This window comes from Rhinolophus hipposideros, assembly GCF_964194185.1.
Source record: "Rhinolophus hipposideros genome assembly, chromosome: 20".
NCBI lineage: Eukaryota > Metazoa > Chordata > Mammalia > Chiroptera > Rhinolophidae > Rhinolophus > Rhinolophus hipposideros.
Window position 1 is genome coordinate 10,600,915 of NC_138066.1, and position 16,453 is coordinate 10,617,367.

The 16,453-nt window shown below is 53.1% G+C and overlaps 2 protein-coding genes across 2 annotated transcripts; both read right to left on the reverse strand.

Moving 5' to 3' along the window:
• Positions 1–91: 91 nt before the first annotated feature.
• Positions 92–11,804, reverse strand: ACAP1 (ArfGAP with coiled-coil, ankyrin repeat and PH domains 1). The gene is made up of 22 exons (XM_081029714.1): positions 11,562–11,804; positions 10,963–11,020; positions 7,305–7,424; positions 7,040–7,093; positions 6,888–6,946; positions 6,463–6,646; positions 6,291–6,335; positions 6,074–6,169; positions 5,889–5,963; positions 5,689–5,798; positions 4,701–4,752; positions 4,504–4,604; positions 4,049–4,172; positions 3,739–3,950; positions 3,000–3,069; positions 2,781–2,875; positions 2,504–2,673; positions 1,771–1,943; positions 1,240–1,349; positions 1,046–1,156; positions 641–690; positions 92–327 (listed from the first exon to the last, which is right to left on the reverse strand). Exons 1-22 carry the CDS (start codon positions 11,612–11,614, stop codon positions 227–229), a joined length of 2,223 nt encoding a protein of 740 aa, XP_080885840.1. The 5' UTR covers positions 11,615–11,804; the 3' UTR covers positions 92–226.
• A 592-nt stretch (positions 11,805–12,396) lies between these two features.
• Positions 12,397–15,792, reverse strand: LOC308489288 (uncharacterized protein). The gene is made up of 9 exons (XM_081030167.1): positions 15,696–15,792; positions 14,722–14,829; positions 14,505–14,579; positions 14,179–14,267; positions 13,830–14,081; positions 13,698–13,752; positions 13,241–13,383; positions 13,011–13,147; positions 12,397–12,459 (listed from the first exon to the last, which is right to left on the reverse strand). Exons 1-8 carry the CDS (start codon positions 15,716–15,718, stop codon positions 13,038–13,040), a joined length of 855 nt encoding a protein of 284 aa, XP_080886293.1. The 5' UTR covers positions 15,719–15,792; the 3' UTR covers positions 12,397–12,459; positions 13,011–13,037.
• Positions 15,793–16,453: the final 661 nt, after the last annotated feature.

Sequence of the window (16,453 nt, forward strand, 5' to 3'; positions counted from 1 at the left end):
GCAACTTCCACTTCACTCTCCGGGAGCCACCCCTTGCGTGACTCGAGCTCGAAAACTCCCATCCACTCTGTACCCCGGGAGCCGCGGCGCCCAACACCTTGCAGGCCTGGATGTGACACCCAATAAAGGAACTATGAAGGGAAGAGCAAAGCACAAAGGCTTTAATGGCGACGGGGCCGACAGTGGGGAAGGAAGGGCAGGGGTCGCGGGCCGCGAAGGCCTGGAATCAAAGCGTGTGGAGGTCGTGACTACGCCGGCTCAGCTTCTCCGGGTCGTCCGATGCCATAAGTGAGAAGTCACGGAAGATGTCGAGATACGTCTCGTCTCCTGAGGAGAGAGGGAGGAAGGGCTGGGAGCTCGACGGCTGGGCCCTAGCACAGGCGACTATACTGGGGACAGCCAGCCCCGGGGCCGGCCTGGTTAAGGGCCGGTCTGGTAAGATTGCTGGTGGAGGAAACACCTGCGCCATCAGGGCACATCCCTTGCCTTGACGCGTCGAATGCACCCAATAGATATTTATTTAATAAATACTAGAGTTAATCAATGAAGCTGGACACTAGCGGAAACGTCACCTGGGGCCAGATGCCCAGAGATACAATGTTAGGCCTGGTGGTGAGGTGGAGTGGGGTGGATACTTTACCTGCCTGGCCCTGGGCTGCTTCAGCCTCTCTCATCTTTGCCAATCGTAGCCTAAAGGGGAGGGAATTCATGAGAATTTTGTCACTCTCCCCCACCCTAGCTTCCCACCCTTTGAGTTGTTTATTCGTCTTTCAGTTGTTTATTCATGTTTCCCCAAGGCCTAGTACTTAAAAGATGCCTGACAACAATGTTGATGAATGATACCTCTCGGGATGAGCTCACCAGCCTCGGACCGTGCCCGCCCCCTTCCTACTGTACGCCCAATCAACACTTGGAGCCACCTGTCTCTCGTCTGGTCCAGGAATTGACCCCACCTCTTCCCAGGCCTGGCACATTCAGATCTCGGCGTTAGCTCCGCCCACGTGGATGGTGCAAGCGTTAGTCCCGCCCCTTCAGGCATCCTTACAGGGTGACGATGTCAGCGTTGGCTGTTTCCATGGCTATGGTCAGAGGGTCCCTGCCTTCAGAGTCCCGAGCTCCCAGGTCCGCTCCCCGTTTCAGGAACAGGCAGGCCAGCCTGGAGAGGATACACAGGTTCAGCCAGCAGCTCACCCTGTCTGGTACCTTCCTCTCCAAGGCCATTATCGCTGCCCCGCCTACCCAGTGTAACCAAGAATGGTAGCGTGGTGGAGTGGGCCCCGGCCGTGGCTGTCTGCTTGGTTCACGTTTGCCCCATTCTGGAGGAGAAACTCACAGGCCAAAAGAGAATTCTGCATTGAGAAGTGGAGAATGGGGAGAGAGAGCGGCATCTTTAGAGGCAGATTTAAAAATATTTCAGAGTGGGGTCAGCTCAGTAGGTGGGGTATGGGATCAGGAGTGTAGGGGTACAGTTAAGTATCAGGCTCTGTTCTAGCTCTTTACATGTATTCATTATATCCACAGTACAACCTAATGAGATGTGGGATCCCTATTTTACAGCTGTGGAAACTGAGGCACAGAGGGGTTCATAACACTAAATGGTGAGAGTCTGGATTCCAAGCCAGGTTGTCTGCCTCCAAATCACACACTCTTAGTAACCAGTTTCTCTTGGTTATCACTCCCTATAGATTGGGGGGAGGGGTAAGAAAGTCAGGAGCAAGGAAGGAGAGAAGGAGCCTTAGGGTAGGGTAGGGAGATTGGCAAGACCCTCACAGCAGCTGTGGCCTGGATCAGTGGTGTGGCATTGTCTTGACCCACATTGACCCAGTTGACATCAGCTCCATGGGCGAGGGCATCAGCCATGGTGGGGAGGGATGGAGGATGCCCAGCAGCCCGAAACAGCAGAGCCCCAGGATGCAGGCTGCCCAGGTCATCAGACGGTGGCTCTGTTAGGGGGGAATCAGCTTTGAGTCTGGGAAGAAAACCCTCAGCAAAGTCCCCTGATGCTGTAATTGGATAGGTCACTTCCCAATTACGGGGAGGTCTGCAAGGGGGGGACTGTGGTGGGAAGTGGAGGTTGCGTGAGTGTATGGGTGCAGGGCCCTAGGGTGTGGGGGCGAGAAAGCATCATTCACCTCTTCCTGTCCAACCACCCTGACGAGCTGGGATGTTGCAGGTGAAGGTCCACCTCAGCTCTCTTGGCTTCCTCTGTTCCCGCCAAACTCACACCCTCCTTTACAGGCCTTTGGAGACCCTAGTTCATTCTCACTCCTGACTTTTCTTATGCTGTTGACACCCTTACATAGCCCTCCCTGCCTACTCCCAGCCCCACGCTCCTCCCCATTCTTCACTCTCACCCCCAGAACCCTTGCCTTCTAAAACCAGTGCGAGTGTGGTCTGACCCCGCCAATGGGGAGGCCTGGGTCTCATACTCTGAACCTCCCCACCAGGTTTGATGTGCTGAGCACACAGCAGATGTTCAATGAACGCCCAAGAAACCATATACCTGGCTTGGATCTGAAGCTCCCTGGCTGGGGCTTAATGGAAGGCTTTGGGGGCACAGGAGGCTGCCCCCTTGGGGGCCCCCGGCCGCCTCTTCGCCTTCGAATCTCAGGAAGCTTGGTCAGGAACTTCTTCTCCACATATTTGGCATGAATCCAGGCCTCCTTCTCCTGCCTAGAGAGGTGGGGGGGGAAGAAGGGGACAGTCCTCCCTCCTTCCATTCCAGACCCTCCTCCCTCCCTGTGAGGAGGGCAGCCCCAGCCCCTGCCCCCCAGCCTCACCGGGAGCAGCTGGGTCCTGGCTTCTTCACGGCCATGGCCTCCACACGGGCCTCATAGATCTGGTTGATGACTACATTTCCCAGCTCACACATAAGCTTCCGGTAACCAGGCAGCAGATAGTCAGGAAGGGTAGGGATGAGTGTCTGAGCCCTTAGGGCTCTGCAATCCTGTTCTCACCCCACTCCATCCCCCACACTCTTCACGACACCCCCAAGTCACCTTTACTAGTTCTGGCTCCCACGAGTCAAGTGTCAGAGACCGGACTTTGGAGAAATGAACTCCAAGGCTCCTGGAGGGCCAGAGTAGAAGTCAGGCCCATGTGAGGCAGTAGCTGGGGGAGCTGCTGCTGCTCCTGAAAAGACTTGGAGACAAGGTCCTGTGTAGGGGGCCATACAAAGGTGCTGGGCCAGGAGGCAGCTGGGGTCGTGTAGCCTTGACCTATATCTGGAAGGATCCTGCCGGTTTACCGTCCCCTTTTCCCTTCTTCTCCTGCATTTCACTTTAAGGGCCTCCTCCTCTCCAGCCACCTCCCTTCTGTCTTGGCACTTTGGCCTGGACAACTCTTTCGGGCCATTCCCCTTCTGTTCCTCCACCAGAATGACTCGGGGTGAGGGCTGTATAAACTTGCTAAAGTCTCACAACCTCTTCTCTCTCGGCTCTTTGTTGGCTTCCCCACCGTCAGAAGCCCTGACCCCATACCTCCTCCAGTCAGGCCAATAAACTCTTCTGGGTGTTCCCCAACCCTGACTCGACCAAGATACTGAGAGGCTGGGTGCACCAGGGTCCACCTTGTGCCCCACATATTCGGCCCAGGCCTGTGCCCAGTGACAGCCAGAATCTAAGAGGAAGCCCGTGCAGGGTGGGAAGGGAGGAGCCTACGTGATTGGCTCTATCTTGGTTCCCCCCAACACTGCAGCCAGTAGGAATGGGGCCCGTGCTTGCAGCTTTGGGGAATGACCTGTGGATGCCGGAACATTGAATGCAGAGGGTGACACCAAGGTTGATGCTGGCCCACTCAGGGGCTGGTTCCCGGCAGTCGCAACACTGGGCATTGCCATCCACACTCTGTACCTGAGCTGCCACATGCCCCACTCCACCAGGCTCCCTTCCCCTGGTCATCCCACCAGAACACAAGGTGGCAGCGGAGCCCATGGCCAGGTGTCCTGAGCTCTGGAGGAGACAGGGGAAGAAAGAGTAGCCAGAGAGTCTACGGGAAGGGATGCCCCATCTCCCTGGGCAAGCTGAGCCTGACCCCCATGTTCAGGTACCTGGCCTGGACCCCGAGGGCTGTCATCAAGGCGAGCCTGGCTGAAGGCTGTGGCAATGCTGCTCTGCACGGCACTGACCCACAGCTGCAGGAGGCGCTCTGAGTCAGCCTGCAGGAAGCAGGACCTGGGAAGGAGAGGCGATGGGAGCAGGGAGAGGTCTGAGATCTGGGGAGCATGTGGCAAGACGGGGAGGCTGTCATTCAGCTAGTATTCAACTGGTACCAGTCATATGGAAATACTTCTGCACCATTTGGTGATATCTTTCTACATATCCCTCATCACCCTATACCCTCCCCCAGGCTGCCCCACAATCCAGCCACCAAAGAATTAACACCTGGGGCTGCATGGAGGGCCTCCAAGTCCCTGCTCCAGTGATGCCTTTGTGACTGGCCCTACCTTTCCAGTTGGTAAAGAGTTAGGGATATTAGAGCATCACCCCTGGGGACTGCACTCACTTGCTGGGGGATACCACCTCAAAGCAGAACCGCCTTTCTGAGTCGGGGCAGAGCTTCACTGTACAGAGGCGAAGGTCATCTACCACCACAGTCACAGGATCCTGGAAGGGGAAGGTGATAAGGGGGCAGGTGTCCAGCCAACTGAGGCAAGAGCCGAATCTCCCTGGGCCCGGTCCTCTAGGACCCAGGCTGCTCACCTTGTATTTCTTCTGATAAACCAGTTGGTTGCTCTGAATAGTGAACCAGCGTCTGGAGGAGGGGAAAGTAGAGTTATGGACATGGGCAGCGTGGGGATGAGGCTCGGGTCAGGGACAGCAGATCCTTTGCCCCGTAAGGATCTTGCTGAGAGGAGAGACCTGGGCTGACTGTCCCATGAGATGTCCCAGAGGAGGGGGACAGTTATGCAGACCAGGATATCTAAGGGGTGCTAGTCACATCTTGGGCAACCCAGATTTGATATATTTATGAAGATAACTTTCCAGCAGGTGACAATAAAATGCTTCTTCTAGAAAAATAAATCTGTTGCTAAAATGTTTTTGACAGGTGACAGTATCTTGGGAAACGGGGTCTGTTTTCTAATTTGCACAAAGATCCCATATAGATTGGCAGTGGCCCTAGAAGGGAAAGGAATTGAGTCAGAGCACACCATCACCCTGCTCTGAACCCTGCAATGGCTCCCCATTTCCCTCAGAGTTGAGCCCACGTCCCTACAGAAGCCGACAAGGCTCTACCTGATTCACACCATTAGCTCCAATTCATCTCCTACCACTTCCTCCTCCCTCCCTCTGTCCACATCCATAGCCTCCTCTCTGTTCTTCTGAACAGTCCAGCAGGTTACTCTGGGCCTTGATGCTAGCTCCTCACTCTGCCTAGAACATTCTTCCCCCCAGATGTCTTTTAAGTCCATGAGCCCTACCCTGACCATCCCACTTAAAATCGCAACCCCCTCATTCCTTACTTTATTATTTTTCTCCTTTGGTGCTCTTACCTTCTAATATAACGTATACTAACATAACATTTACTTAATTATTATATTATTGTCTGTCTTTTCTGATAGAATGTAAATTCTCTGAAGACAGAGGGTTCTGTCTGTTTTTCCTTACTGTCCTTAAATACCATAACCACTCAACCACTCAAAACATGCTTAATCGGATGGGTCTGGCTGATTGGGGTGTCCTCTCTCACCTGCTCCAGGTCTTAAATGCATTGCTGGCCCGTTTGAAGAGATGTCCTTCCATGACCAGGCCACCAGGCCCCTCCTTTAGGCTTGGTTCTGGCTCCTCCCCACCCAGCTCCTGAGGGCACAAAAGGTCAAAAGGCAACTTTGTGGGCAAAGACCAAGGCCCCAGGGCCATCTGCCTCCCATCCGAAGTCTTAGCCCTTACCTTTTGTTTCAGCAGCACATGTCTCTGCTCCATGTCCCTCTTCTCTCGAGCTGAATTCAAGACAAGCTGGTGCAACTGGGCATAGAAGGGGCATCTTTGATGGCCCTGGCCTCCGCCAACTTGGCCAGGGAAGTCATCTCAGAGCCCGCTACCCTCTGTCACCTGCCTGCTCCATGGGGACCTACCTGGGCGCCCAGCTCCTTGCGATACTGGGCCAGCCGACTCAGCTCCTCGTGGCCCTGCTGGAAATGCATAGCCTGGGCCTCCACCAAACGCAGCACCTGAGGCCAAGGTGAGCAGGGGGAATAGCTGAGGGAGGAGCCCTCCCTCTCCCTCTTCCCTTCTGCTCTCCATCAGCAGGCTCCTCCCCTTGCCCTTGCCCTTGCCACAACTGCAACTCACAAACTCCATGATGTCAAACTTCCTCTTGTCCTCGATCACATTGATCTGAGGGCCCAAAAATAATACCCCAGGTCACTCTTGAAACCATAGTGCCCCTCCCCACTGCACACCAGGGACTCTCCAGCCTTGAGGTGACTGAGGCCCTCGTACTCCAGGACAGGTTGGCAGGCACCTGCAGGGCATAATCTAGTGCCCGTCCCCGGTAACCAGCTCGAGCAGTCTTCAAAGCAGCTCCTGCTTCTTCTGCCTCTTGGACCCGACGTCTGGGGACCTCTGCGTTGTGAGTAAGAGCAGCCTCCAGGCTTTCAGCCCCCCGCCAGAAATCCCGGCGAGCCTCTCGGAAACCCCGGAGACCTCTAGGGCGGGGGGATAACAAAGAATCACAGATACACCTACCTGCCCCCAGCAGAGAAGTCCCAAGAGCAGGCCCACTCACAGCCTTTCAGTTAGCCTCTGTACAGTCAGAACTCCAAGGGAGTCCTTGGGATGGGGGACAGCAATCAGGCCACCAGAAACTCCTAGTCTCACAGCTTTATGCAGGGAGGTCCCTGCGGTAATGGGAAGAGGGCTAGAGGACTGGTTTCCCTCCCAACTCACTCTTTGACCAGGGTTTGGATTTGCTGCTGCAGTGTGTGCTGGGTGGCATCTAGAAGCTCCTGAGGGGAAGCAGAAATTGGCAGGTGGGGGTCAGGACCACAGACAACCTCGCTCCCGCCCCCCCACCAGACCTACCTCCTACCCCCACTCACCGAGTGGCTATCCAGCTTGTGGCTCAGGCTCTCAGTGAATTTGTCCAGACACTCCTAGACAAGAGAAGAGGCAGAGAAAGAGTACGAGGCCTGGGGCAGCAAGGCCCTCCCACGTCTAGATCCAGCCTGTCATGGCTGTCTCGATGGCAGCCCCAGCCCTCCTCTGGCCTGCAACATGCAGACCCCAGACAAACCGTCCCCAGCTTCTACAGGATCTCTCCTTATCCCAGACCCCATCCCACTCTGGTCCAGGCCCTCCACATACCGCCATCATGGGCTCTGGTGGACCCAGGCGGGCCAGATCACAAATGCCAACAATGAAGGCCCGGCTGGCAGCAAGGTAATGGCGCCCACTTTCCAGGAGGCCATTACCCAGCTTGAGGAGCTAGGAAGCAACAGGGCAATAGAGAATCATGCCATGTGCCTCCATAGTCGATGGGACCCCAACTCCTGTCCAACTTCCTGTCCCCTTCTTCTGGGCTCTGGCCCTTCTTCCCAACCTTGCCTACACTTCTCTGCAGCCCAGTTTAGCTCTCGCAGTTTCTAAAATAGACCTGGTATTCTCCCATCTCTGTTGCTTTACTCCCACTGCTCTGTGCCTGGAACAAAATTTCTCCCAGCCTGTCACCAAAGCCAGGATCAGCTTCACCTCCAAAACATCTCTCTGTCCACTCCCACGTGTCTCTCCCTGCCCTGCCCCAACTACTTGGAATAAGAGCTCCCCAGAAACTCCATCCTCATGCACTGTCTGGCTCACAGGATGAATGCTCTACCTGGTTGGTGTTAAATTCTACAGTATTTGTTGTCTGAACTTGACTCATTCTGTGCTCATTGAACATTTCCTCATCAATGATCATTAGGTCACAGGCTCAGGGAGAAGATGCATGTTCATAAGGCCCATTCGGTCTGCTCCCAATTGACAAAAAAGGTGGGTTGATAAACAAGGGGACAAGTGACTGGCCTGAGGACAGTCTCTCTGGGAGAGCCAAGTGTCTGAGTCAGAAGCCAAAGTGAGGTCTCCGGACCCCTGGCCCTTGTTACCTGCAGGAACTGCTTTGCCCCTGAGGTGATGCCACTTGGCTCTGGCCTGAGTCACCATATCTGGGATGGAGCAAGTGTCTGTGAAGTTGGTCAGCTTAGCCCAGTGAACTTTTGTTGAGCTGAAAAACACTTTTTAGAGCAGCCAGATGGTTCAGCTGATTAGAGCATGAACTCTGAACAACAGGGTTGCCGGTTTGATTCCCACATGGGCCAGTGAGCTGCGCCCGCCACAACTAGACTAAAGATAATGAGCTGCCAGAGGAGTGGCTGGATGGCTCAACTGGTTAGAGTGCGCGCTCTCAACAACAAAGTTGCCGGTTCAATTCCCGCATGGGATGGTGGGCCGCACCCCTTTCAACTAAGATTAAAAACGGCGACTGGACTTGCAACTGAGCTGTGCTAGATTGAAGGACAATGACTAGGAGCTGATGGGCCCTGGAAAAATACACCGTTCCCCAATATTCCCCAATAAAAAAAAGAAAAATTAAAGACAAACACTTTTTAGGGCTAGTGAAGTCTTCAGGGAAATGTAGCTTGACTTGAGGTGGCTAGTAGGATCAGTAATGGTCAGAAAACTGGCCACAATCAGTTATCAGATGTCCCTATGGGACATGTGTGACAAGTAACCAGATGCTCACAACTGCTTTGTGTGGAGGTGGGCCACTAAGTGTCCAGTTTTCTTCCTTATCCTTCCCCCTCATATATCCGAGTAAGGAACTTTCATTAGACTGAACTAGTGACAAACTGGTACATCCATACAATAAAATGGTACTCAGCAATGCAAAGGAATGAACTATTCATACATAAACTATTGATATTGAACAACTGATACTATTTATACGTAACAACTTGAATAAACTTCAAGGACGTTATTCTGAGCGGGGGGGAACAAAAGCCAATCTTAAAAGATCACATATTGTATGATTCCACTTATATAACATTCTGGAAATGACAAAAGTCTATAGAGATGAAGAACAATCTCTTCTGGTTATCATGGATTAGAGAAGGGGGCGGGGAAGGTATCATTACAAAAGATAGTACAAAAGAGTTCCTTTGTGATGATAGGACTTTTGTATCTTGAGTATGATGCTAGTTATAAGAATCTATACACATGATAAAGTGCCACTGAATTATACACAAAGATTTTTTCCCCCTTTCTTCTGCCCCCCCCCACTCTGGTTCAAGCCCTTGTTTCTCAGGCTAATTGTGTAGGACACAGCTCCCTGGCCCATGCTGGTATTATGAGCCTTGCGCTCCCTCGGCTGAGGCAGTCGGTCGTCAGTCAGCTGCTCACGGCTGCCGGCCACTCATGCTGGCCACCGGCCGCTCCTGGCAGCACATGTTAGCCCACAGCAGCACACGGTAGCACACAGCAGCCTGCAGCAGCTCACGCCAATCTCCAGCTGTTCACAGCAGCCCAGCTCCAGGGAGAGCTGTTGTTCACAATCTTAGCGACCTCAGCGTTAGGAACATGATGCTCCAACCACCTGAACCACCGGGCTGGCCCAAAGTGTTTTTTTTGTTTTCGTTTTTTTTTGTTTGTTTGTTTGTTTTAAAGAGTATATGCAAAATAGGTAAAATCCATATAATGTCTGTAGACAGTAAATTGCATTGTGCCAATACCAATTTCCTGGTTTTGGTGGTTATGTAAGATGCCACCATTGGGGACAGCTGGGTGATGGATACCTGGGACATCCTATGCTATTTTTGCAACTTCTTGTGAGTCTATAATTAACTCAAAATGAAAAATTTAATAAAAAAATATATGTATATATTAGTTGGTTATCTAATAACTTTCAGGCCACAGTAGAGACACTGACGATTGATCAAAAAAAAGAAAACATAAAAGTCTCTCAGGACATTTACATTTCTAGAGAGGAAAAGTAGACAAGAAAAAAAATCAGCAAGCATGACAGACACACACTAAGGTGACCCCTGATGATTCCCCTCTTGCATAATCCCCACCCCTTGAGTGTGAGTGAGACCGTGACTTGCTTCTAACTAGTAGAATATGGCTAGGGTGACGGGATGGCATTTCCATGATTTGGTTATGACACACGGCAAAGCTGATCGATTTGCTCCTGTGATTACATTCTGATATAAATTGACGCCATCTTGCCAGCACACACAAGCAAGACTCTCCTGCTGGCCTTGAAGAAGCCAGCTGCTACTAGGAAGTAAACTGCCTATGGACAGAGTGACATGGCAAGAGACTTGGTGGCCTCAAGGAGATGATGGCCTCAGTCCTGCACCAGCAAGGAAATGAATTCTGCCAATAATCATGTGAGCTTAGAAGGAAACCCTGAGCCTTAGATGAGACTACAGCCTCAACCAACGCCTTGACTGCAACCTGTGAGACCAGCTAAGCTGTCCCTAACTCCTGATCCACAGAAACTATGATACAAATGTGTAGTAAGTCACTAAATTTGTAATAATTAGTTACATGGCAATAGAAAACTAATACAGCAAGTAAATATATGTCAGATTGAGATAAATGCTGTAGAGAAAAATAAAGGTGATGGGAGTGTGTGTGTGCCTCTGTGTGTGTACACACGCCTTACAGTCTTGTGTTTAAGTATTTTACTGTGTTATCCTCCACAGTCAGTCTGTGAACTCCCTGGGGACAGAAGCAGTCTTGCTCTCCCCAACAGCCCAGGGATGGGCATAATATAGGGCTGAAGAGCTGACTGGGTAAGTACACAACTGAGTCTTGTTTACCAAGATCCCAAGCTCCCTAAGGGTACAGAACCACCTCTTTACTTCTCTGTAGCCCCCAAATATCTACCTCACATGATAAGTATTCAATAATCCTTAGGACTCCTCCCCTCCTCCAGTTTACTCCCTGGCTCCACCCCTCTCATCTTAATCTGATCCTGGGTCACCTTTTCCAGTCGGGTCTCCAATTCTGACACTTCGACTTCCACCAGCTCGATAGAGGCTCTGGGAAAGGAAGGATGGTTTAAAAGAAACAAGGTTTGGGTCCATCTGGTCTGTTTGCCTTAGCAGGGATGGGTCTGGGGTTGGGGTTAGGGAGTGGAGGGTACAGACAGAAAAAGCTGGTGGATTTAGAAGGCCCACACACCTGCCCTCTCTTGCTCACTCACACCACAGTGTGGGAGCTGCTAGGGCCCAGGCCAGAGCAGGAAGGGCAGAAGGAGGGTGGATGTGGCAAGAGCAGGAAGTTGCTAACCGCCCAGAGCAGGTGCTGGGGGAGGGGCAGGGGTCCCAGTGAGAGGGAGGATGGCATGCCAGCTCCAGGGTTGAGAGGCTGGTGGCCCCCTCTGGGTTTGAGAGCAGAGGTACTACTTTGGCCCACAAGCTTGATCTTGTCTGTTTGAGACCTATTCCGTTAGGACATCTGGCCTTAGGAAGGGTGTGTGTGTGTGTGTGTGTGTGTGTGTGTGTGTGTGTGTGTCTGTGTTTGTATGTTGGGGGGTGTCGGACCACTCCTCCTCTGCCCCCTAGACCTGTGCTCACTTACCGGAAGCGTGGTGAGTCCTTAAGACACTCCTCGAAATCCAGCTTGACCGTCATCTCAGTGTGACCTCTGTGGGGCCAGTGGGCCCTGAGGCCAGGTGGTTGGGTTGCAGGTGGAGGCACTCCCTGCCCCGGAAGGAGTGTTGATGAAGGAGAGGGTCCTCCTGGGAGTGGGGGGTGTTCCAATTCTTTCCCCGAGGGGCAGGGATGTCTTAGGAGCTCTCACCCCACACTTCCAGGCAGCGCTGGGAGGGGCAGAGGCGGGGCCTGGGCAGAGGAGAGGGGCCTGAGATCAGAGAAGCCACAGCCCCGCCCTTAGAGACTATCTGCTGTCACCTTCCTACTGGGGGTTGAGTCTCTCTCTGATTCTTTCTCATTTAGTGGTTGAGTTTTGGGGCCTGGCAGATAAGGTTTAAATCATGATTCGGTCATCTAGAGGTTCGGTGACCCAGGGCAAGCTCTCTAATTCCTGTTTCCTTCCTTGGAAGATGGGGATGACAACACCTGCCTCCAGGGTTGTTGTAAGAATTAAAGATGATGCTGATAAATTTATGGTTGACTGAATCACACCAATCATTATCATCCTGCTGCAGTGGGGCCTTCTTGGACTCCAAGGATCTTCTTGAGTTCAGTCCCCCAGACTATTCCAAACTTTCTTCTCTGCTCTGGCTTCTCGTGGTTTCCTGTATGTGAACTTCCCTCCCTCCTCCCCTCTCCTCAGTGACTGAGCAGGCCCAGTGTAGGCCCCCAATTCATAGCACCCACACTACTGCTCTTCTTTTTTATTTTCTACTCCTAGGGTGGTAAGGGCAGGAGAAGGTTGGCCCCCACCCCATCTCCAGCTGGCTACATTCTCCGTTTTCTGACTTCTTCTTGAGTCCATTGAAGCCGCAGGGATTCATCTGGAGAGAGAAGGGGTTGGGTTAGTGGTTTTCTTGCAGCAGGCATGAAATCTAGCTCATATGACCCCCAGACTTCCTAGAACCTACCCTCAGCCCCTCTCCCTCCCTGGCCAGTGCAGGCAGCCCCTTGTCCCTGCCTAGGCTCATGTCTGCACTGGTTTTGGTTTGGGGAGTTTGGGTTGCTTCTAGGTTCCCTCTCTGAGCCTTCTGGGCTTTGGCAATTCAGCTTTTTGGATGCCAGACACTGACACCAGCCAGACACTGCTTGGGACCCACTGTCTTTGGAAGACAGGGCAGTACTAGGAGTGGGGTGGGTGGCAGAGAGGAGTCAGGGAAGAGGCATGGGGCCAGCATGTGGTGCCAAGCTGGAGGGGGTCCCAGCCCCTTCTGAGACTCTCTGGTTCCTGTCTGTACAATGTGGGCCTTGCACAGCAGGAAGGTTAGAGCCTTAGCACCTGTTGCTGATCTACTGGCTTGAAAGGAGTGGGGATTAGGGGAACGGGAGGTTGCCAAGAGCAAGGCCCAATGAGACGGTGGCCTGGTGCCCTCACCATGCTGCAATGGTGTCACTGTCACTGTCAGGGAGTTCTTGATGGCCTATGATCCCAAAGGGGGCTTCCTGTGTGGTCCAGCAAACGGACCTCAGTTCTTACGGAATTCTCACTCACCCGCTTCAAGCTTGTGGAACCTGAGAGCATCATGTGATCAGGGTTAGGGCACCCATCAGTCCGTTGGTTCTCAGCCCTCCCGCCCTCCCAGGCAGAACCAGCCCAGTTCTCACTGTCTTGCTCCTCATCTTCCGTGTCTTCCTCAAGCTCTGGGTGGGGACAAGACCTCAGGTATCTTCCTTTGCTATAATATTCCTTGCGTTGCAGATCAACCTCCTTGCTGAACATGACGGTGGCCGAAACCGGGGACTGATTTCTAAAGGTAGAGGAATCTGAGGAGTCACCCAAATCTATCTGAGTCTTATGGCCACCTAGGGTATCCAGGCCCCCCAGGTATCTACTGTGACCACCACCACCACCGCTGCCACCACCATCACAGGGGAGAAGCTCAAGCCCTAGGTTCTCATCTCACTTCTATTACCTCCTCCCATTTTAGAAAACCTTCCGTGACTTCTCCATCCCCCACAAGCTCTCTTGGGCTTTCTGTTCCTCCTCACCAGCCAGCCTTCCCTGGGGACTATCCTCATGGGGAACCCACCCCAGCTGCCCCTCTGTCTTCCCTGGGGTCACCTCCCACCTCCCAGCACCTCCTCAGGCAGCAGGGCCCTGGGCTGATCGATGCCCCCTGAGGAAGACCGGCTATGGTGGAAAAGGCTCTGGACTACAATTCCCTTGAGTCCCTGGGGCCCCACCATAGCTAACCCTTGGCTTCTAGGATGTGGTTCCTGGTCATCAGGTCAATCTCATCTTTGACTCCTCTGGCCAGTCCTCCTGCCGAGCCTCTCTCCACAGGCCTGGGCCCTGGGTCCAGCATCACACTTTGACTGCCACTGCCCATACTGACATTACCCCCATTGCTGTTCTTGTTATTGCCCAAGTGCAGGTTTTTCTGAGTCTTGAGGAACTTTCCTTCATTGTAGTGTGCCTTGCGGTGCTTCTCAAAATCACTGGAGTCTGTGGGCCAGTTTAAGAGCTCGGCTTTCCCGGCCATGCTTTCACTAAAGAATCACTCCACCTCCCCTTTCCATTCAATCCCCACCCCTCATCTCACATGTCTTGGGAAAGTCATCTGAAGACCCTGAGCTTCTGTTATCACTGTACTGGAGGACCTTGGGGTAGAAATTGTCCATTGTTGCAAACCTGAATGGAAGGGAGATTAGTTGGGGGCACTGAAGGGAGAAAACAACAATGGGGACAGATGGTAGATGGGGCCAAGCTGGCTGACTTCCCCACCTTAGTCTTGGCTTGATGGGAACTATAGTACCTCTCATTTCGGGGGTGGGGAGGGCGAAAAAAGCAGAGCTAGCTAAGACTCTAGAGTTCTGAGGTCTGAGGAAGACGCCCCACATCCCTACTGATCTCTGGCAGGACTCTCACCTCTGTGCTAGTGCCTCAGGAGTCACTGTGTGGGAGGACCCTGGAAGCAGGTTCTCATCATCTCTGTTCTGCAGCCTGCCAGGGAGAGGGGAAGCAGTGTGAGAGGGGGGTATCAGGCAGGATCCAGTCCCTGAGGCTTCTCTGCCTCCTTCCCCATTCCCTCCTTTGAATAAGGAAAAGAGTCTGGGCCAAAGGGCTAAGGCTGAAGGTTCAGCACCTGTGGTAGGGAGTGCTGGGCTCATCCACCTTCATAAATCCGTAGTCCTTGTCAGCAGGGTGGTAGGTGGCTATGATATTCATTTCATCCCAGTGCTGAGACTTTTTCCTGGGGTGGCGGAAGGACACAAAAAAGGGGGAGGAATCCTAGTAACATGCTCCTCACAGTCATCCCTAATTCTTTTAGTCATTCAAAACGTTTTTCTTGTACCCCCTTGGAGTTCCAGAGGTATAGGAAGTGGGGATAGGGTCCCACCTAATGATAATCACATACTAGTAGCCAGAGTTTATCTGGTACCTGCTGCTCTCCCAATGACTTGGAAACTCAGATTTCCCACCCCACTGCCCTCACCTATTCTCACATCTAGTCCTCAGGATTCCGGTCCTTCCCACCTGGCTCCGCCCTCTCCAGTGTCCGGAACCCCTCCCTCTGGGCTGAGAGCTGCCTGCCAGCTGAGCTGGGATCCTTACTTTTCCGCACTGGGGGATTTACACATCAAAGTGGAGTAGCTATTTTTTAGGATACTCCGGGGACAATCCTCACAGGGTTTGTGGGGGTGCAAGCAAGTTGACCCGGAGGGCAGATTGCATCCTGAGTTGTGCACCCCAGGCTCCTCGGACCCAAGGCCGGACGTCCCGCATACACTGGTTCCAGGAAAGGGGGGATTAAATCTGCCAGGACGTGTGCCCCACAACCTCCCCAGAATGCTGATTGGGCCCGGAACCGAGGACCTCTACCATCCCAGAGGACCGGCTAGAACCAGGACTGCAAATTACGATTCTCCCGGAGTGCCGGGGGCGCCCAGAACAGTGAGACAAGATTACTCGAGGGCAGCCTCGCGCCTTCCTAGACTCCTCTGATGCCTCCGGGCATTCTCCTGATTATCCCTCCAGGGGATTCCCGGTTGAGGCCGCCAGCAACCCCCAGAGATTCCTGCTTCTCCATGGTCCCACTAGGGGGCCACTCTCAGTTACCCCGTCCTGCCTCGCTGCTCCATCCACAGAGCTCCACCGCGGCGGGAGGGGGAAGCTTGGGCTATGGCCCGGGCCCCCTCCCGCTTTGCTCCATGGAGTCGCGGTGGGTGGAATCAGGACTATATAGGGACCTCCGGCTGGGAGCCCCTCCAGTTGCCCCTCCCTTTTTGTCCCACCCCCAAATCTTACTTCTTTGTCTCTGGGATTTGTTCCCGCCCTTCTCCCATCACCGCCCTCATCCTAACTGTCCAATCATAGTCAGGGGTCCTGGTCTTGCGGCCAGAGGCCTTGTGCCGTCAGTCCTCCAACCCTAGTGCGAGCCTCGGATTTGAGCTGGGGGCTTAATAGCTCTGGGGGGTCTTTTGACACTATCAGCGCTATTGCTTGAAACTGCCGGGGTTTGTTTGGACTTATTTGTGGCGTTAAAATCTAAGTTTGAAGGGATTGGAGTTCCAGATGAGCTTGAATGCAAACATCCGTGAGCCTTTTCCCCCTAAAAGTCGGCCTGCTTTGTCTCTCACGAGAGATGTGATACAAAGTGGAGGGATTGCGACACTGTCTCAAGACATATCCCGTCTCAGCGGTGTGGCGGGCAGAGATTTTCATTTATCTACCGGTTCCCACTCACACCACTTTGAAGCGTGTAGCGTGAAGAAAAGACACCTCCTCCTTGCCGTAAAGCGAAGACTTCAAGATGTCGCCTGCCTCCACGGGGGCGGGGTCGTTGGTGCCGCCGTCGTAAAGCTGAAAGTTTTAGG